Source organism: Heteronotia binoei, chromosome 6 (assembly GCF_032191835.1).
Source record: "Heteronotia binoei isolate CCM8104 ecotype False Entrance Well chromosome 6, APGP_CSIRO_Hbin_v1, whole genome shotgun sequence".
Classification (NCBI taxonomy): domain Eukaryota; kingdom Metazoa; phylum Chordata; class Lepidosauria; order Squamata; family Gekkonidae; genus Heteronotia; species Heteronotia binoei.
Genome location: NC_083228.1, coordinates 5,436,333 through 5,459,047, shown reverse-complemented (window position 1 = coordinate 5,459,047; position 22,715 = coordinate 5,436,333). Strand labels below are relative to the sequence as shown.

At 46.9% G+C, this 22,715-nt stretch overlaps 1 protein-coding gene across 1 annotated transcript in view; it reads left to right on the top strand.

The window, feature by feature from the left end:
* Positions 1-22,715, top strand: part of ZMIZ1 (zinc finger MIZ-type containing 1) — a 565,771-nt gene that overhangs the window by 279,423 nt on the left and 263,633 nt on the right. Inside the window, exon 5 of the mRNA XM_060241000.1 lies at positions 14,960-15,071. Coding sequence (XP_060096983.1) covers positions 15,012-15,071 — 60 coding nt within the window. The 5' untranslated portion in view covers positions 14,960-15,011. The remainder of the gene's footprint in view (positions 1-14,959; positions 15,072-22,715) is intronic.

Here is a 22,715-nt window from a genome sequence, read left to right as displayed (position 1 = left end):
CTTTGACCACCCTGCCACGAGACGTCCAGTTTCCCTCCTTCAGCCAAACCCCCACACCCGTCTACAACAGTTTTACTCCGCCTGGAGAGACATAACATCGGACGCTTGGGTCCTCACCATCATACAGAGAGGATACCTAATAGAATTCACATCCACCCAGAAACATCACAGATTTCTTACCACCCCATCGTCCGCACCGCTACAGACAGAAATCGCGTCCCTGCTAGACAAGAACGCGATAGAACCAGTCCCACCCCAATACCATCGCACCGGGTTCTATTCCCGCTACTTCCTGGTGCCGAAAAGGGACGGAGGTCTCCGCCCGATCCTCGACCTTCGCAAACTAAACCTCCACATCACCTACAAGAAATTCCGTATGATCACACTCCAGGCAATCCTTCCGCTTATCCCAGAACGCTCATGGATGGCATCCATAGATCTACAGGACGCCTACTTCCACATCACAATCAACCACCATCACAGAAGATTTCTCAGATTCGCCGTCGGGGAGCAACACTTCCAGTTCCGCTCTCTCCCATTCGGCCTATCGACGGCCCCGAGAGTCTTCACCAAATGCATGGCAGTGGTTGCCGCATCATTACGACAACAGAGCATATCGATATACCCATATATAGACGACTGGCTGATCGTCGCCCATTCAAGGGAACAACTCCAACTGGACGTCTCCACTACCCTCTCCCTCTTGGCCACACTCGGCCTCCAGGTCAACTTATCAAAATCCAAACTAACCCCCACTCAGAGAATTCAGTTCATAGGAGCAGACATCTCCACAATCTCCCAAACAGCCTCTCTACCGCACGACAGAGTACTCAGCATACAATCTCTGGCCAACACCATCATTGCCCAGCGCTCCCAGACAGCCCTAACGTTTCAAAGGATGCTAGGCCTAATGGCAGCAACCACCGCAGTCCTATGCTTCGCAAAACTTCACATGCGACCCCTGCAGATGTGGTTTGTCAGGACCTTTCATCCTCACACACAGCACCAATCTACACTCTTGACCCTTCCATCGCACATCGTAACATCCCTCAAATGGTGGACGATGGAACATCACCTCCGCACGGGCATGCCTTTCAAACAAGCCCCCCCCTCAGTGATCGTCACCACGGACGCCTCCAGGTGGGGATGGGGAGCCCACTTAGGAACCCTCACAGTCCAAGGCCAATGGTCGGACTACGAGCGGTCCCTCCACATCAACTGCCTAGAGCTCCTTGCAGTACACAAAGCGCTGAGATCCTTTCTCCCATCGCTACGGAATCAGCACGTCCAGGTCACTTCCGACAACATCGCCACGGTCTTCTACATCAACAGACAGGGAGGCACCGCCTCCATCAGACTCTGCAAGAGGGCCCTGGCATTGTGGCATTGGAGCATCACCCAGGGCATCTTCCTCACGGCCGTTCACCTACCAGGGACCGAGAATACCCAGGCGGATGCCCTGAGCCGCCACTCGACCAACAACCACGAGTGGTCTATCAGCGCTCAATACATCCAACAAATCTTCAAAACCTTCGGAACCCCGAGCATAGATGTATTTGCCTCACCATCAAATGCCCAGTGCACCCACTTCTACATGAGAGGTCCACCATCCCAGCTCTCCAGAGGGGATGCATTCCTCCAAACCTGGAAGGGGAAAACTACACTACCTGTTTCCCCCCATCCCACTCATCACAAGGGTCCTGCAGAAAATCCAAACAGACCGCACGAACTGCATCCTCATAACCCCATGGTGGCCACGCCAACCCTGGTTCACCACCCTCCTGTCTCTGTCCAACAGGACATTCCTAATCCTCCCACAAGCACAGGACCTCCTCTCCCAACAAGACGGGAAGGTCCTACACCACAACCCGGCATCCCTCAAATTGACGGCCTGGAGAATCAGTTTTTAGACTTTCCCCCGGACGTTCGCCAAGTCCTACTGAACTCTAGAAAACCATCCACTAGGAAAGCCTATCTACTAAAATGGAAGCGCTTCACCCACTACGCCTCTCAACACAACTTTGACCCTAACTGCGCTACCATCTCTCAGGTATTAACTTATACCTTAGCACTCTCAAGAACAGGCCTCTCATACTCCTCCCTGAAGGTACACCTCGCAGCTATCTCTGCCTTCCACCCCCACATCGGGGGAACAACAGTCTTCTCTCATCATGCCACGAAGGCCTTCCTCAAGGGCATCATTCGCCTACACCCTCCTGTCAGACAAATCCTTCCAACCTGGAGCCTCTCTCTAGTGCTCAGCCAGCTCATGAAACCACCCTTTGAGCCCATGGCATCTATTCCACTACACCTGCTATCGTGGAAAACAGCACTACTCACGGCTCTCACCACAGGCAAGAGGGCTAGCGACATCTGTGCCCTGAGGGCGGACCCACCCTACACAATCTTTCACAGTAACAGGGTGGTCCTTCGCCCCGACCCGACCTTCCTACCAAAGGTCGTCTCTCCATTCCACCTAGGGAAACAGTCAACCATACCAGCCTTTTTCCAGCACCCCTCGGACGCAGGCCAGAGGGCTCTCCACAACTTGGACGCGCGCAGAGCGCTAGCTTTCTACATAGACAGAACTCGAGAATTCCGTAAGGATCCGAGACTCTTTGTCACCTACGCCACCCATAATAAGGGTAGCAAAATATCTACTCAGAGGCTCTCTAAGTGGCTCGTTGCCACCATAGAACTCTGCTACCAACTGGCGAAACAACCAGTCCCGCAACACATACGAGCTCATTCTACTAGAGCCGTCGCCACCTCGTCAGCTTTCACGAAGGGCATCCCTATAGAGGACATCTGCGATGCAGCGGTCTGGTCCTCCACGTCTACCTTCGCCTCGCACTACGCTCTTGACGTTCGTGCCCGGCGTGATGCCTCCTTCGGACAGGCTGTACTTCGCTCCATCTTCGACTGACCACCGTAAGTACCACTCTCATTACATTCTGGTCTAACCTTGCATACTTTTTACAGATCCAGCACCCGCCTCCGAAGGGATAGCTCGCTAATCACCCATATGTGTGAATGCACAGAGACCACGAAGAAGATGGACAGGTTTCTTACCTGTAACTGGTGATCTTCGAGTGGTCATCTGTGCAATCACACAGACCCACCCAGCCTTCCCCGCTGCTGGACACTCACCTAGCACGTCTTCCACCTGTCCGGTGGCGGGAAGAAACTGAGTGGCCAGACGCCTCCCCCCTCGTCCGCGCATGCGCAAACGGTGGCTCCGCCCCAGGACGAGGGGGAGGCGCGCCAGATCTACGATCAAGATTGCTTTGAACTCTCCGAGGTCAGGGCCATTCTGGAGGAATACCCATATGTGTGATTGCACAGATGACCACTCGAAGATCACCAGTTACAGGTAAGAAACCTGTCCTTCATGTGCTCATGTGAAGGTATGCCTCCGTGGATCAGAGTTTTGCTGATGGTATCCGTGGGCCTAGAAGAAAGCCCCTTGTTGCTTTTGGAAGTGGTTGCCAACTCCAGGTTGGGAAATTCCTGGAGATTTGGTGGTAGAAGCTGGGGAGAGGAAGGTTTGGGGAGAGGAAGGACCTGAGTAGGTTATAATACCATGGAGTCCACCCTCCAGAGTAGTCCTTTTCTCTTGGGGAACTGATCGATGTAGTCTGGAGATCAGTAGTAAGATCTTTAGATCCCATTTGGAGGTTGACAACCCTACTTTTAGCACACAGTGTCACTGGCAAAGAGAAGTTAAATGGTCGGGCATAAGTCTTTGTAGTGCTGGGAAGGTCCACATGTGCTCAGCTACCTGCAAAGTAGAAAGAGAATCAGAAGTGCTGGCCTTTGAATGATGAGGAAGCATTTATATAGTTCTTTTCTTTAATGTTCCTTTAATGCATTGTCTCTTCATATATACAAGAACATACATGACAATGCCTTCTACTGAATCAGACCATTTGGTTCATCGAGACTCAGATTGGCACTGGGCCTCCAAGGTTTCAGGCAGAGGTCTTTCACATCACATACAACCCGATCCTTACTGGAGATGCTGGGCATTGAACCTGGGAGCCTCTGAATGCCAAGCAGGTGCTCTGTCACAGCACCTCTCCTCCCCCCTCTGATGAGCTGAAAAGGTGGAAAGTAGAGCTGCTGCAAACTTTGAAAAGAAAGAACATGGTCAACTCACTATGTTCAGATTTATGGATGAAACCATGGTTCAGTGGTAGAGCATCTACCTTTGGCATGCAGAAGGTCCCTAAATCCAATCCCTGGCATCTCCTAAAAAAACCCAGGTCGTAGGTGATATGAAAGACCCCTGACTGAGGCTCTGGAGAGCCGTTACCAGGCTGAGTGGACAATACTGACCTTGATGGACCAGTGGTCTGATTCAGTACAAGGCAGCTCATCTGTTTATGTGTTCATGATGCATTAATCCAGCCTGTGTTATCTGAATCCAAGAGGCAGGGAAATCCCGCAGACCAAACCCAGATGGAAGCAGGACCAACTCTCTGTTCATGGAGGAACACTGGGTCTAGGGCAGGAGTGGCCAAATTGTGGCGTGGGAGCCACACGTGACTCTTTCGCATATATTGTGTGGCTCTTGAAGCCCTCACTACCTCACTGGCTGGCTTGGAGAAGGCATTTTTCTCTTTAAATCATTTTGCCAAGCCAGCTGGCAGCTTGGAGAATGCATTTAAAGTTGCTTTCTTTCCACCTCTCTCTCCCTTATCCCTCACCCATCTATTTGCCTTCCTTCCTTGCAGCTCTTGAATATCTGATACTCAATTCTTGTAGTTTAGTTTGCTCAGCCCTTTGTGTCCATGTCTTTCTTCCATCTGTGGGGGCAAATGTCTTGCAGCTCTCAAACACCTGACGCTTATTCCATGGATTCCGTGGGGCTCTTATGTTAGGCAAGCTTGGCCACCCCTGGGCATGTAACTGTTTCTGTTTAGTACATTCAAAACCTAAGCAGCACCAGACAGAAGCCTTCTTGTAGTGATCAGTGGCCAGCAGGCAGGTATCCAGCGCTGACATACTTGACTAGAGAGGTGCCAGTGTTGCTCTGTTCCCTCTTTGTGTGCGTATCTTCTTCTTCTTCTTCTTCTTCTTCTTCTTCTTCTTCTTCTTCTTCTTCTTCTTCTTCTTCTTCTTCTTCTTCTTCTTCTTCTTCTTCTTCTTCTTCTTCTTCTTCTTCTTCTTCTTCTTCTTCTTCTTCTTCTTCTTCTTCCTAGCACAGGCCACATCCCAGGCCTGCCTGCTCCGCACAGCCCAACCCCACCACCTCTTTGCTTTTCTAATCAGGCTGCAGATGTGCTTGATGATTGAACAATTTCTGCGCACCGCCGCTCCCGCTCCCAGTGGAGTCCAGCGGCCCTGCTTATGCAAGCTGTCAGCTCTTCTCTTTTTCAAAGCTTATGGGGTTGTGCCACCATTCTGGCGGGGGAGGGGAGGGCTGTACGTGTGTGCCGGTATCTAATAAACATGGACTGGGGTGGAGGGAGGGGGGAAATTAGAAAGCGCGCGGGGCTAGAGGAAGATTCCCGCAGCCCAGCATGACCGCCCTCACCGGCAGCTCAAGCCACCATAAATTAAATAAATCCATTCCAGCCCCCCACGGCTTGCACGAGGCAGCGGGCAGGCGCAGTGACACACCGGCCTGGCTCGTTGGCTTTCCGAGTCCAAAGATGATAGAAAGTCTTCTGGGGATTATTGCCCATTTGTAGAGTGACAATGGAAAGCCGCGTTGCGCAAATATCTATTTTCCCTCGCCTGGCATGGCAAATCCTTCCTCTGCCATGCATCTGGTCCTCCCCACCGCCACCCTTAATAGCATCCAGCCACAGCGGCTGCTGTGGAGTCACTTGTGGTAAATAAAGCTTTCCGGAAGCTGACTTCCTCTCCCCCCCCCCCAAACCCCTCAAGTGTTTAATGATTAAAGTGACCTTTCACCTGACATTTCCAGGCTGCTTATTTTGCTTTTTGAAGTATCACATCTAGGAAGAGGGATAAAAAGGAGATGGATGTTCAAACCTCAGGCAGCTCCTCAGGTTTTGGGGGGGCGAAAACGGTGTTTTGAGAGAATCTTCTGAAAACTCTTCTTAATTGGAAAGAAGTATTTCTTGAGGGGATTAAGAACTGTTTCTTGCGTAAATGGTGGGGATGCAATTGCCTTTTTCAGGCATGTCCTCCCTTGCAGGAGAGTTGTGAAGATAAAAATGGAGGAGAGGAGAACAAAGTGGGCTGCTTTGGGTCCCCCTGTGGGGAGAAAGGTGGGGCACAAACGAACTAAATAAACAAACATGAAACATAGTATTCACAGTAGTGTGGTCTTAGATTTAGATTGGCGAGATCTGGGTGCAAGTGCCTTCTTGGCTCCTTTCTTGGCAGGCCCTGACCTAGCCATTGTAATCCAAACAACAGTCACCTCCATACTAGATTACTGTAACTCCCTCTACACTGGCCTGCCCTTGAGACTGACCCAGAAACTCCAGCTGGTCCAGGATGCAGCAGTGTGAGTCCTGACGGAAATGCCATGGACAGCACATATTGAACCAGTGCTGCACCGGCTACACTGGCTCCCAATGGAGTACTGACTCAGGTTTAAGGTCTTGGTATTGACCTTTAAGATCTTCAGCCATCTGGGATCAACATATGTGCGGGACCATCTCCTCTGGTATGTACCGAGAGAGCTTTGTGCTCTACTGATAACTTACTGATGATTCCTGGCCCTAGCGAAGTCTGGCTATCCTCAACCAAGCTCAGGGCCTTTTTGGTCCTGGCCCCGACCTGGTGGAACTCTCTGCCAAATGACCAGGGCCCTATGGAATCTTATGCAGTTCTGCAGGGCCTGCAAGGCAGAGATGTTCCACCAAGCTATTGGTTAAGGGCAGCAATGCTTTTATTGGCTGGCACCCTCCTTCCTCCCCATGACGCTTTGTTTCCTTCCCCACCCCATCCACCCAAGAAGATGCCCTGGTAGTCCAGAACTGGAACAGAAAACTCATAGGACTCCACCTGGGATTTTGATTTCCCCCCCTATTTTTGAGTTTTGATTCATTAAGCTGTATAATAGTTTTTTAGCTTGTGAATTGTTTTTATGACATTGTGCCCTTGCACATTGCCAAGATTAGGAATAATAATAATAATACTTGCTGAATGTACTTGAACCGGTCGCTGGACTGAATCCTACCCTTCTCTTAGCACTTCCCTCAATCAATATAGTGCTTGCCCTCCATCTTTCCTAAATCCTGCCTCCTGTGTAAGGGGTCTTTGTCAAGTCTGCTTTGAGTCTGGTCAGGCCTGCACTCAATCTTTGGTTCAGGAGAGAAGCATCCTGGGTAAAGCCATACTGTATGCCAATGCTGCTAGCTTGAACTCTCCTCACCCCCCTCCTTTCCTTTGTTATGTAGTTGTGCTTTGAAATGGGAATATGTGAAAGAGATTGGACCTTCTCAGGCTGGGCATGGGGGGGGGGGAAGTTGGAGCCAAGAGACGCTCAAGGCCAAACCAGGCCTGAGAAAGAAATTGTAACATCAATGTGTGAATGTGCCCTGCATAGTACCCCTCTCTCAAGAATCCCTTTGAAGTATACCTTATATGATTGCATTCTACTGTATGATCTTTAGTCTTTCAATCTCCCTGTAGTCGAGAACCATGATATCAACAAACTAGTTACTTTGTTATCAACAAAGACTCATTATTGAATCTGCCAACTTGACACTTAAGTTAGGGGTGGACTCACTGGGCTGCAAGAAAGCTCCTTGGAAGATGGTTGGATCCACCCTTCCCCAATTCCTTCATCCAGCAGTTCTCCAACATGGTGCCTGGTGGTGCCATGTCACCCACCAGAAGATTTCCTGGCACTGCTATTTCAACAAAGCATCTCTTCCTCCAAGTAAAGAGCCATTCCTGGCTTTCCTTGCTGGAGCAGAAGATGCTTCCGAAGAACCCAGGAGGGGCATCACTGCTTGAAGGCACATGGCGGCTGTGGGGGCGGGGCTTCCCCTGCCGGGAGCCTGGGAAAGCGAGAGAACCCCCGCTAGGACCTGGGGATTGGCAAGCCTAGTCAGTGCAGACCATGCTGATTTTTACTGACCAGTAGTCTGACAGGGTATCCGACTGCTTCATGGGTTCATCCTTACAAATGAGCATTCCACCCGTGCAACCTTACAATTTGTGGCATTATGCTTGAGTGGGGAAAAGTTTCTTCCTGGATTCATCAAGGTTGCGGCTCCCTCCTTTTTTCTCTCTTTCTGTTCCTGTTCTGCTTCCTCCCTCTCTTCATGACTTCTTGTCTTCCTCCTTTGTGACCCTCTTTCAGTTTCAGAGCAGAGTAAAGACCGCTGAAATTTCATGAGGCTACCTCATGAGATCTCAGGAGCCATTTTATGTTGCCCGGGCAACTGCACACAACATCCCTTCTGTTTGCCTGTGGTTGCCTGGGCAATCTAAGATGGCTCCTGAGATCTCAGCGTTTAAATTTAATGGCAGGGGATGAACATTAAATGGCTTTAGATTCTTTTTGCAAACCAGGCATTTAATTTTAGGGGGGGAGGATGAAACAAAATAGTTCTAGATTTTTTTATTACTTTATTTTGTTTTATTTTTGTAAACCCAGGGAATCTTCTCAGCCTGTGCCTGGCCTCATTGTGTTTGTGTATGTGTGTGCGGGGGGAGGGGGGATGTTTAACCTACACAGTAGTTACCAGGTTCAGATTAGTTGTGAGATAATATCATCTCAGTTTCTGTGGCTGTTCTAAGGAAAAGAATGATACAAGCTCTGCTGTTGTTGTTTGAGCTTGTGGCAAACAGTTTTTAGTGTTCCTGCATATTTACGGCTTCTCAGTGGTACAGACGGCTGCTTGCAATAAAGCCTTCCATCACGCTACCGTCAGATGTTGTGAATTCAAACTTGTAGCAAAAAAGAAAAATCAATATAGCAATTGCCCTCCATCTTTCCCCTCAATCCTTCCCTTTTAATATGCATTTGATATTTGCTTGTACCCTAACCTTGTACAAGAATTATCTCCCTCTCTACTTCCCCCTCTAATTCTTTTTTTCCCATTTGTGTTGAATCAGCCTAGCATATATATTTATTAAACCGTACAATTTGTCGGGATCCGTGTGGTATTTCGTCTTGACATTAGAATGTCGTGGGGTGGGTTTTTTTTTTTTTTTTTTCATCAAATGGCTCTTTCGGCCAAAGGCAGTCCTTTTTGAGGATCGCTGTCACGGAGCATGGCTGTGACTCCTTAGCTCTCTATTTGCGAGTGCCGGGAGGTGTGAAAGATGGCAGCAAACGAGGAGATAGTTAATCAATAACCACAAGGTCAGGCAGACACTGTCAGTTTTAGTGCTCCCTGTTAGGAAGCAGTGGCAAAGGATTTGTAGGGACTTGTAAAAGGCTTAAAAGTAGGACAGGAAAGTCTCTCTTCCACTTTGGTAGAAAAGAGAGACCTCTGCCGGCTGTGCCTGGGGAAAGGAGTGAAGGGCTTTCCTACCCAGGGAAGCTGATAAGCAAAAGCCTGAACTCACCAACCTCTCCAAATGTCAGCGGGCTGCTTTTTGCATTGAAAGGAACTGGTGCTCTTTAACTCTGAGGCTTTTCTTATACTTACTTGCATATTGAAAATAGGCCTTTTTTTGCACATTTGGGTGGTGGGGGGACACCAAAATAATGCATGCCTTTTTAAAGGGGGTGTGCTTACTAAATGCAGCCTATGGAGACTGATCAACAAAAAACCCACACAAAATCCCCCCAAAATCTGGCTGGTTAAAGAAAAAAAAATGATTATGCTGGTGTGAGTGGACCTGAATTATGCTGACTCAGGCTCAGAATTATCATTGCTCAGGATGTGAATTATGCTGACTCAGGATCCAGTGTTTTGTAAGCTCTTGCATAAATGAACTTTGGGGAAAACTTCACAACTGAATTTTAAAACAGTATTCATTTAAGGGAGGAAAAAACCAGAACCCAATTAGGGATGCCAGCCTCCAGGTGCAACCTGGAGATCTTATGGAATTACAACTCATCTCCAGATGGCCGAGGTCTGCCCCACTAAAGAAAACTGATGTGTGGGGAAATGGATGCTGTGGCATTTGACCCCACTGCCATCCTCCCCAAGGCCCGTTGCCAAATCTCCAGGACTTTCCCAACATGGATCTGGCAACCCTACCCTGATCCTCTGCTGGTGGCCAAAAAGGACCTGGCAGCCACAGGACTCAGCGTTTCCTCATCATTGCATGCCAGACTCTGGGTAAACTTGTGAACTTTGTATTTCTGTGTGCCGACTGAGATGCTGCAGGCAAAACTTGAGTAGTATTAGCTGTGTATATTGTGAACCTTATTTTGCGAGAAGGAAGAGAAATGCATGTTCTGACTTGTCCAGAAACAAATTCTAGATGAAAACTCATTTAAATGCAGTTTTCAAACTGGCAACTTTTTAAAAAATTCTACAACCAAGCAAGAGGACAGATTTTACTGCCCACCACTTCTGGAAGGAATGCCACTTGAAACCTCTTAATTAATTCATTTTAGCCCCCCTGGATATGTTAATACTACAATAGATACATCAGAATTAAACTCCGCCCCCTAACTTGAACCAGTTCTTTCCTGATTACTGAACAGATCAATTAGTTGTCGGAGTCTCCTCCCACCCTGTTTGAAGTCTAGCTGTTCTTAATCAAAGCTCTTTAATAGATAGCAATTGCCAGCCCTTGCTAAATGCCTCTCAGTATATTAGAGGCATAGAGCGGATTTTTCAGTTTTGTCTGATTGATGAAACACCTCCAGCCATTTCTAGCACTGGAACGTTTGTGCTGTTTCCTCATCTCCCTTTGTGTAATGCCAGTGAGGGGGAAAGAAGCGTTCCAGAGGCATTTGATGTGCCTAGAAAGCTGTTCTCTGAGTTCCTTCCCTGGTGTAACTGCTGTCACGCTGCTTCATGCCTGATGCTCACTGGCTGAACATAGATGAGGGATGGCTGGAGATCCACAGCCTGCTAAGCACTCCACGTCTCATATGCTTAAGGGTGGCGGTGGGATGCATGAGTCATTGAAACATCTGCACAGATGTTGACTGGCTGAGACAACCATGGTGCACACCTGACCATGGTTGAGTGATGGGTAAGGAGCCATAGCCTACTGAGTAGTTCTCCTGCCACAGGCTTCAGTGGGATGGTGGATTGGATGATTCACTATGCATTGATGTTAACTGTGGCTAAGGCAAAACCATGTAATGCTCCTAGCCCAGTATTTAAAACCTGGTTTGGTACAGTGCTGCTACTTCATGGTTTAGTGGTTTTCAAACTTCCAATTTTTCATTGAATGTTTTCCAACAAGTTGGTTTTTTTTCTTTGACAAATTACTTCACATCTGGTCCAGCTCCTGCGTGTTTCAGAGAATCATGGGTACCTGCCTAGTTCATGTGAACCTGTTCCCCAGGCTCCAGTCTTTAACAGTAACTAGTGCTGGAACCAAATATAACCTGCCACCCAAAGGGTTTTGGTGACTAAAATCGTACAAAAAAGGGGAAGCTTTCTCCTGCAGTGTCAGAACAGAAAATGCTTTTAAAATACAGGAAATCCTGCCCTGGAACCTCACCCAGGTAGGAATTTTCCAAAAGCAGTGAAATTTTTCCAAAAGCAGTGAAAGATCGCTGTGTATATGTTTGCTGCAATGGACCATATGGATGCATTAAGCTGCCTTATACTGAATCAGACCCCCCCCCCCACCACCACCACCACCATGGTCCATCAAAGTCAGTATTGTCTCCTCAGACTGGCAGCAGCTCTCCAGGGTCTCACATTACCTACAACCTGATCCTTATTGGAGATACCAGGGATTGAACCTGGGACCTTTTGTATTCCAAGCAGATGCTCTGCCTCTGAGTCACAGCTGGAATTAAGAAAGGCAGGTGTATTTTAAGAACATTATCCTTCTAATTGGGAGGTTTTTTAATTGTTGAACACTCAAGAGACAATATGTTTGAAATCTGGGGCACACAGGGCAGGTGATGGGCTATAGGTTCAGGACGGACAAAAAGCAAGTACTACCAGGGAAGTAGTACTTTTTTGAGCGGGAATACATAGGAACACGGTAAGGGGATTTTAAGGCAAGAGAGAAGCAGAGGTGGTCGGCCATTGCCTTCCTCTGAAGAGCCTTCCAAGAACTCAACCTGCTTAGTTTTTGAGATCTGATGAGGCTGAGCTATATACCAAGCTACCTTCCCTGCTGGCCTCCAGTATTTAAAAGGGGCTTTAAAAGGGAATTAAGCAAATTCAGGGGACTACTGTCAAAGACTGCTAGCCATGGTGGCTAAAAGGAACATCCACACGCAGAGATAGTAAATCTCCGAGTACCAGCACCAAGAGGCAACATCAGTGGAAGGCTCAGTAATGGTACTGGAAACAGGCCGAACAAAAAATCCTTATGAACACAGCAAAGCAGGGAGAGTGAAGGATTTGTCTCAACTTGCCTGCACTTTGCTTTTATTTTTTTAAAAAAACACACCCAAAACTCTCTTTAGATGTGAAGGGTGGGCACAGAACTTATACACATGGATCCCACCACCACCAGTTATGTCTGCTTTTGTCTTTAACAGACAGAAGTGTGAATTTTTGTTTTACACAAATTGTATTGGATATATTCACTATACCAAGCCAAATTGTGGTGTATCTTGGGGTAAAAAAACTGTAATGAAACAAAGTGTTTCACAGTTCTCAGAGACTGTATCAAACATCATTATTTCAAACATTACATCATTATTAATCACAACATTTTTTAGTATTTGAGGAATTTTTCAACATCAAACATATTTTTCAACCTCAGACATATATTTTTGGTGAGATAAATGTTATCTGGTGAACTGAACTCCATTCTCAGCAGCACCCTCTTACAGACAACTGTAATGTTTCACTTCCTTCACCTTTCCATAGATCAGTTTTTTACGTTGCTTGAGGTTGTTGCGTGTGTTTTTTTTTTACCTCATTTTAAAATAAGCTTTTGAGAAGTGATTTCAGGCTTTTAGTGCTTTTTTTTCGTTCACAAGGAAAAAAAAATCTGTAAGCTGGATGTACACTGAGGCACATTATTTACTGATCTTCAGGTGACAGTGTCCTAAAAGGGCAAAGCTGTAGAGACGCTTCTGTGGGTATTTTGCTAAAAAAAATAAAAATTGCAACAGGGAGTGAATTCTTATCCCAGAGTTTTTCTGTAGGAATTTGTTTAAATGCAGCTGGCTATTTGAGAAATGACGTGCTCCACCTTGTGCTTGGAAAGTATAGAGCACTAATAGCTGCTGCTGATACAGAAACATTTATTTAGTTTTCTGAGGGGTTGTTTCATATTTCTTGTGCAAGCAGTCCGTCCTGACAGCTTTCGATGTACTCTATGTTCAGGGTGTGTGTGTGTGTTTCTTTCTTTCACTTAACCATATTAAAACCATATTTCTAAATACAAAATCATGTGTCATCAGTCATCTAGAAGAAGATATTGAAGATATTGGATTTATATCCCGCCCTCCACTCCGAAGAGTCTCAGAGCAGCTCACCATCTCCTTTACCTTCCTCCCCCCACAACAGACACCCTGTGAGGTAGATGAAGATATTGGATTTATATCCTGCCTTCCACTCCGAAGAGTCTCAGAGTGGCTCACAATCTCCTTTACCTTCCTCCCCCACAGCAGACACCCTGTGAGGTAGATGAAGATATTGGGTTTATACCCCGCCCTCCACTCCGAAGAGTCTCAGAGCGGCTCACAATTTCCTTTCCCTTCCTCCCCCACGACAGACACCCTGTGAGGTAGATGAAGATATTGGATTTATATCCCGCCCTCCACTCCAAAGAGTCTCAGAGCGGCTCACAATTTCCTTTCCCTTCCTCCCCCACGACAGACACCCTGTGAGGTAGATGAAGATATTGGATTTATATCCCGCCCTCCACTCCGAAGAGTCTCAGAGCGGCTCACAATCTCCTTTCCCTTCCTCCCCCACAACAGATACCCTGTGGGGTGGGTGGGGCTGAGAGGACTCTCCCAGCAGCTGCCCTTTCAAGGACAACCTCTGCCAGAGCTATGGCTGACCCAAGGCCATGCCAACAGGTGCAAGTGGAGGAGGGGGGAATCAAACCCGGTTCTCCCAGATAAGAGTCCGCACACTTAACCACTACACCAAACCGGCTCTCCAGATCTAGAGATCAGTTGTAATTCTGGGAGATCCAGGCCCAGCCCAGAGGTTGGCAAACCCAGCATTATGATCCATTGTAAATTATAATGATGGCCTAAATGTGAAGGGGAAGGAGATTCAGAACCAGGCTGCTACATGATGATACCCCTTGGTTTACAGCTTAAGGTCATCGATATCTGGGGACTTTGGAGGAGCCAGGAAACTTTGGGGGTGGAGCCAGGAGCCAGGTTGCGACAAGCCCGATTGAGCTCCAAAGGCCATCCCATTTAAAAGGACTGCGCTCCTTTTAGATGCCTTCCTTCCATTTGGGAATAATGAAAGATAAGGGCACCTTCTTTTAGGGCTCATAGATGTGGAACCCCCTGGTCCAATCTTTTTGAAACTTGGGGATTTTTTGAGGAGAGACACCAGATGGCTATGTTGAAAATGTGGTGCCTCTAACTCAAAAAACAGCCCCCCCCCCCAGATTGATTCTCCATTATACTATATGGGAATCAGTCTCCATGGGTATAATGGAGTGGCCAGCAGACATTCAGTCAGCTTCCTGAAAACCTGAAGTGGAGGAGGGCTGCCCCCCGCTGGGGATTAGCAACCCTATTGCGGCTGTTATGTGACTTTGGAACGTTATCGTTCCCAACAAAATGACAAACCTTTGCATTGAAGACTGGGCTCTTACTCTCTTTAAGCGGAAAACGGTCCCGAAGAGGTTTCTGTTTCATTGAGGATTTGGCAAGACGGTCTCTGACCCTTGTTTCCTTTAACGATCTTTCTCGTTCTCTCTCTTTTTTTTTTATGTCTTGCAGCTTGAAGGATTTTAATGGCTTTCAGGTAGAATCCAAGTGGGAGACAATCAAAATGAATTCTATGGACAGGCACATACAGCAGACCAATGACCGGCTGCAGTGCATAAAACAGGTAAGCCGAGGGCTTTCTCATCTCAACCTAGGCTGGCTTTCGGGGTTCCATTATCACTGTGTAAGTGTAAGTATTATCTGTTTGCTGTGTATACTACAGTCATGTATTACAGATGGCACACCCAGTGGTATATATTGTCCTACTCTCGTGACATTGTTTTTATACTTATGTAATGCTGTTCTCTGTGTTGTTTAATATATCATGTCTCATATTCTATGCTTTGTTCCAGATTTTTGTAGCCCTGTTACATTATTACGGGAATCCTCAACGTGGTGCCCCCGTGGGCACTCACAGGCACCTTTCCTGGTGTTCACCAAGCATTTTTTAAAAAGTGAGTGGGCCACACAGGGCCCCTTACCCAGCTGAGCTTCTGATTGACCATTGGAGATCTGATCAAAGGAGCCAATTAAAATAATTATGTTCCAGCAGCAGCTGCCACCTCAGTGTTGATTTTAGTCTTTCACACTTCTCCCCCCGCCCCCACCCCACCCAGGTATATTCTTTTGAATTACTCCTCTTCAGCCCTGCACTTTAGAGAGTGAGGGGTGGGAGTTTCTTAAAAGCAAAATACTGAAAGCGCAATCACAGATGATTCCTACGAGAAGAAAAAATGGAAAAAGCCTAAAGAAGCCGAAGTGACTCCATAAACAGCTCTCTAAAGACTTGAAAAATATAAAAAAAAGATTCCTTTAGGAATTGGAAGGAGGGCCCTATAACCAAGGATGAATATAAACAAATCACCAGTGCTTGTAGAGAAAAAGTTAGGAAAGCTAAAGCTCAGTATGAGCTTAGGCTGGCCAAAGATGTTAAAAACAACAACAAAGGGTTCTTTTCTTATGTCCAGACTAGTAAGAAAAAGAGCAAGGATATGGTAGGCCCAGTGCGAGGGCAAGAAAATGAAATTGTACCAGGTAATGAAGAGAGGGCGGAACTGCTCAATTCCTACTTTTCCTCCTCTTCTGAGGGAAACGGTGCTCAGCATGGCTCAACGGTGTTCAGCCGCCCTGAGCCTGTTTCGGTGGGGAGGGCAGGATATAAATCCAAGGAATTAAATAAATAAATAAAAACAGAACATATAAGGAGGGTATGAAGTTCCAACCTAGGATCAGCATAGAGGTAGTACAAAAACACCTAGTTTCTTTAAATGAAACTAAGTCCTCGGGGCCAGATGAATTGCACCCAACGGTTCTGTTGGATCCTGTTACTGTTAGGTGGATCTGCAACTGACTGACAGATCACACCCAAAGAGTGCTTGTGAAGGGTTCCTCATCCTCTTGGAGAGGAGTGACAAGTGGAGTGCCTCAAGGATCTATTCTGGGACCTGTTTTGTTCAACATCTTTATAAATGATTTGGATAAAGGAATAGAGGGAATGCTTATTAAATTTGCTGATGATCCTAAATTGGGAGGGGTTGCAAATACAGTAGAAGACAGAAACAGGATACAGGATGATCTTGACAGGCTCGAAAACTGGACTAAAACCAATAAAATGAATTTTAACAAGGATAAATGTAAACTTCTGCATTTAGGTAGGAAAAATGCAATGCATGGCTATAGGATGGGGGAGACTTGTCTTAGCAGTAGTATGTGCGAAAAGGATCTCGGGGTCTTAGTGGATCATACACTGAACATAAGTCGACAGTGTGATGTGGTGGCTAAAAAGGCAAATGCAGTTTTGAGCCACATTCAGAGCCTCCAGCAATTTTGGGCTGTATCAACAAAAGTATAGTGTCCAGATCACATGAAGTGATGGTATGGCTTTACTCTGCTCTGGTAAGACCTCACCTGTAGTATTGTGTTCAGTTTTGGGCACCACATTTTAAGAAGGATATAGACAAGCTGGAACGGATCCAGAGGAGGGTGACAAAGATGTTGGGTCTGGAAACCAAGTCCTATGAGGAAAGGTTGAAGGAGCTGGAGATGTTTAGCCTGGAGAGGAGGCGGCTGAGAGGTGATATGATCACCATCTTCAAGTGCTTGAAGGGCTGTCATCTAGAGGATGGTGTGGAATTGTTTTCTGTGGCCCCAGAAGGTAGGACCAGAACCAGTGGGTTGAAATTAAATCAAAAGAGTTTCTGGCTCAACATTAGGAAGAACTTCCTGACAGAGCGATTTCTCAGTGGAACAGGCTTCCTTGGGAGGTGGTGGGCTCTCTTTCCTTTGAGGTCTCTCCTTCCTTGGAGGTTTTTAAACAGAGACTAGACAGCCATCTGACAGCAATGAAGATCCTGTGAATTTATGGGGAAATGTTTGTGAGTTTCCTGCATTGTTCAAGGGGTTGGGCGAGATGACCCAGGAAGTCCCTTCCAACTCTATGGTCATTTTCGCACTCACCTTAATCAGCAGCGATGACCCTCTTCACCGCGCAGGATCTGCGCGGACTTCGCACTAATTGCCGCGGAGCACCCAGAAGAGCCGGAAAGTCCCGGTGCTTTTGCGGCGCAAACGGAAACCGCCAAAAACCAGTTTCCATTTGCGCCGCAAAAGCGCCGGGACTTTCCGGCTCTTCTGGGCGCTCCGCGGCAATTAGTGCGAAATCCGCGCAGATCCTGCGCGGTGAAGAGGGTCGTCGCTGCTGATTAAGGTGAGTGCGAAAACGACCTATGTTTCTGTGATTCCCCTGCGTGTGTTGTTCTGCCTCCTACGGCAGCCATGCAGTTTTTTGCGATCACCACCATGTATCAGAATTTCAGAGGTGCTCACAAGCTCAGAAAGGGTGCAGAGCCTTGGCTTATTAGATATCTCATCCTACTGGTTGCATTGGATCATGCTGTGTGATCTGTTTTGAGTCTCAGTGGGAAAAGCAGACTATAAATAACATAAAACTTGTATTTATACTATGTGAGCCGCCCTGAGTCTGCTTCGGCGGGGAGGGTGGGATATAAATTAAAAATTATTATTATTATTATAAAAACTAAGCAGGCATAGGCACCTACTGCATAGCAGTTAGACACACGCGCACACACAAACACACACGCACACACCCGTGCTTATGCCCACCACCGTGTGTCAAACTTCCAAACATGCCCACAAGATTGAAAAGGTTAGGGACCCTCTGCTTTAATCTGTCCCCCTCACCACGCCACATCAGAGTTTAGCAAGGGCATAAAGTATGAAAGAGAAGACCTGCGTTTTTAGAAAGAAGAGGACTTCAGCAGGAGGAGGGGTCTGTGTCTAGGGGTGGCTCTCCAGACCATGTGACTGACTATATGCCTGCTTTACGTTTACAGTTGCCAGTTCTAGGTCAGGAGTTTTGGAGATTTGGGAGTGGAGCCTGGTGAGGGACCTCAGCAGGTGTAATGCCAGAGAGTGCACCCTCCATCACAGCCATTTTCCCCAGATCTCTGTCACCAGGGCTTTTTTTGTAGCAGAGCTCCTTTGCATATTAGGCCACACCCTGCCGATGCAGCCAATCCTCCAAAAGCTTAGAGAGCTCTTAGTACAGGGCCTACTGTAAGCTCCAGGAGGATTGGCTACATCAGGGGTGTGTGGCCTAATATGCAAAGGCGTTCCTGCTACACAAAAAGCCCTGTCACTCAAGAGACCATCTGTAGTTCCAGCAGATATCCAGCCACCCACCTGGAAGGTGAAAGCAGTATTTATGTGAATATTGGGGGCAGAAATACCTGCAGTTGCGTGTAAACCATGAAGCACTAAGGGTTTGAAACTGAGCACAAAAGAGTCTCTGTTGTTATGAAGTGGGCATTGGTGCCCCCCAGGGGCATAGCCAGGGTTTTAAAAGGTGGGGGCTCCCTTTCCCATCCACTGTGGGGCTTGCTGCTTCTCAGAAGTTTTCTGGGTAGGGAAAAAAGCTAGAGGCTCTGAAAGTGGCCAAGTCGAGGTAGCTAACCCTTAAACTCTGGAGTCAAGAAGGGTCTGCACCTTGTGTGCAAGCAGTGGGGGGGTTTCTTCCACCTCCCTCTCTCCCCCACCCGGCACTTTGCAGGCAGCCACTCCATCCGTCTCCCTCTGACCCATTCCATGTGCCTTCTTCTGCCGCCCTCCTCTCCGCCTTCTGCTTCTGCTGCTGCACTGCACTGTGCCCTGCTCAGCTCTTACAGCTGCTGCTGCTGCTGATTACACTTTGCAAGCTCAGCCATGGCAAAAAAAAAAGGGGGGGAGAGGCAGGTTGTGCCCCGGAGGCATTGCCCCTGGAAGTCCCCTGGTTACGGGCCAGAGAGTCCCCAAGTAGAAATGGTGCCAGTGATCATAGCTGTTCAGTGTCCAGATAAGATTCAACGAAGCTGCTAACAAATGCAGATATTTTTTTTCCCATGGGGTGTATGGATACAATACATGGATTTCTCAAATTATATTGGAAGAGAGGATATTTGCTTTAAGAACTGATGCTTGTTTTGTATGGATTTTGCAAATGAATTTTGTGAACTTTTCTATTAACACCTTTGATCACATTCTGAGTATAATTTACGGAAAAAATTGTTTTAGTAATTTTTTTGTTGTTTGTAGTTACGATACCTTTGGCATTCTGCCTAATATCACCTGGAGATGGCAACCCTGCCAGCACAGCATCCAAAAGGTATTTAGAGTAGCTGTGGAGCAGAGTTTTCATAGGTTCACTCTCCTTCAGGGGGTCCAGGAGATCTCCAGAATTACAGCTAGTCAGTTCCTCTAGAGAAAGCCGCTTCTTCAGAGGAGGGGCTCGGTGGCGTTATGCCCCGCTACATCCCCTCCCTTCCCCAGGCTCCACCACTCCAAAATGTCCAGGAATTTCTCAGCCCAGAGCTGGCAGCCCTGACTCCTCATATTGCATAAGGAAATGGATGCTGGGTTTGCATCCCCACCCCATCGTGTACTCGGAGGGAGCCTGTCTTTCCTTTGGAAAACTCATATTCAGCGTTGTCTCGAGCAATCTCCCGACTCTTCCTTTTTAATTCACTTGAAAATTTTTAAACAGCCTGTTTCTTTTCCTGAAAGGAGGCTAAATTTTCTCTACCATTCGCAGTGAAATCCTAAACAGAGTTATAACTCCCTTCCACATCCGTTGAAACTGGAGAGATTAGAAGGGTGTGCCTTGGTGTAAGATTCTGCTGGAAATATATTAAACAAGTAGTCGAAAGCGAGCCCAAAAGGCAAGTGTTTGGCTTTCAGCAAATACTCATTTCATAACCTTTCTGGCAGTAGCTGGTGCTCTCAGAAGCCAGCCTTTTCTCTCCTACAAATAAAGCTACAGATAATCTGCATTCTGCTTGAAGAGGATCAGGTTTCGTCCTGAGGGTCTAGGAAGGTTGTTTTCTTTTTACCTCAGAGGGCACTGCTGTGCTAACAGGGTCTCTCCCATCCCATAAGGCTTTCAGAAGCTGCAACTCACTCCCCCCCCCCCTTCCAGTTTCTGATTAAATATAAATAAACCCAAATCTTTAACCCAGGGGTTGAGAAGAATGCAAGTGTAGCTTCATAATGGAATGAGCGGCCTTTGAGAAATCTTCTAGGCCTGGGCCACCTCCTGAAAGCAGCTTGTGTGGTCTGCCTCTTGGGAATGCGTGCTGTGACAATGAAGCTGCCCTGAAGTTGTGGGTTTCTTCTCAGTGGAAATCTTTTTAGTCCCCCATTTGTGGCATTTTCGCCTTTGCTGTGTGCGTTAGGCAAGCTGCTGCTCACAGGAGAGGGCTTGTTTCGTGCAGTAGGCTCTTCGGAGGCAGCTTCCTCAAGTAGTGGATTCTGGCTAAGGAGAGAGACAGGTGGCTGCAATTCCTGGGCCAGGATCCTTTGGAAAGGTTTCTTGCACAAGCCCCAGGGAGAGAAACAGAAGCTTAGGGTTGCCAGTCCCCAGTTGAGGGGCAGGGGATCCCCTGATTTGGAGGCCGTCCCCCCGCTTCAGGGTTATCGGAAAGCAGGGGGGGTGGAATGTCTGCTGAGCACACAATTATACCCTATGGAGGCCACTCCCCATAGGATATAATGGACAATTGATCTGTGAGTATCTGGGACTGGGGGGGGGGCTGTTTTATGAGGTAGAGGCACCAAATTTTCAGCACAGCATCTGGCACCTTTCTTCAACCCCCCCCCCCCCCCCAGTTTCAAAAAGTTCGGACCAGGGGTTTCAATTCTGTGAGCCCCAAAAGAAAGTGTCCCATCCTCCATTATTTCTAATGAAGGAAAGGTATTTAAAAGGAGCGCAGCCCCTTTAAATGAAAGGGCCAGAACTTCACGTATTTTAAATTATTCTGTTTATCGTCTGTCTTCTTAACTGGGACTCGAGGTGGATTGCAAAATTCTAAAATGATATAATAAAGTCCACTGTAATGCGTACAGTAATCAGTAAGGGAGAAATGAAACACAGCACCCTGGTGGGGGTGGATGATCCCCTGGCAGCTGGGAGAAAAACACGACTGGCCGGCCGACACTCTGATGTTGTCATTTCTAGAGAAGGCCCAGAAGTAACATTAGACCTCCCTAGGAATCACCAGAAACATTGTGGCTTTACCATAGAGCTTCCACTTCACAAAACCTTTATTGGCATAACAAGACAACACTATATGGATAACAATAGAGTCCGTGGTCAAAAAGAACATCTCCTTCTGGAAGCATGGTAAAAGAATTTTGCTAGAGATTGAATGGTTTCACTCTTGTTGGAGGCTAATAGTGAAAAGACAGTCCTCAGATCGACATTCCAAGGGCTGCAAAAAGGGCTTCAAAATACAGCATGAAGATTGTCATAGAATTTATAATACAGGAGAGTTCCCATCAGTTCCTAGAGGATTATGATGTAATTTCCAGGTTTTCCTCAGGGCTGATGTCACCCTACTACTGACAGTGGCTCTCATGTGTCCCCCTGCTAGGCAAGGCCTGGCGATCTAAAGCAGGAATATTTATATTCCTTTCATTCTACGGAATTCTTACACTGTGGCTCCATTTTGGCTTGGTTTCTGTGGCAGTTGTTTTACAGAGGAGAATTTGGGGATGTGAGATATGATGTTTTGCCCAAGAAGATACATATTCCTTTAAGGGTTTCTTTTTAAGTTCAACAGGTGCTGGTTTTTGTTGTCTTTTCAAAGACATACAACATAACAACAGCACCTGTGCAAAAGACAAAGCCCTTCAAAACTAAGTATGATGCATTAAATATAGGTTTTGTTGTATGTTTTAATAGCTGTGGAGCGCAGCTGTCTATTTTTGAAGAAGATTTTAAAGCATGTTTTATATTCTAAGAAAGTTCAACATTGCACTTAAAGCAACATAAAAAGAGCAACCCAAAGAAAACTTGCAAAACTCATGTTTTGCAGGGCCTAATCATTCTGTAGTTATTCCTTTTCATTTACAGAATGAAGTTAGCTCTGGGGAGGTTTATTCTCCCCCCCCCCCCTTCTATGGGGGAATGCATTTTGGAAATACAGCTTTGGATGAATCTTGGATGCCTACAGTAAGAATTTCTCTCTGCTCTATATTTCCAGTATTATGGACCTTGAACCCCAGAAAGAATTTGGTAGGTGACAGGTTTTGTATGCACCCTGAATGCTCAAATAAATAAGAGACCTGAAGTACCAAATGAGTGAGATCTGGGAAGACTGCGGGCTACTATCCTTGTTGCGTCCTTTTCAGTAGGGTGGTTCTGAGTTCCTACTAAGAATTTGTTGATTTATGCTTAGACAAATTTTGTGTGTGTTTAAATGGCCCTTGAATGAGC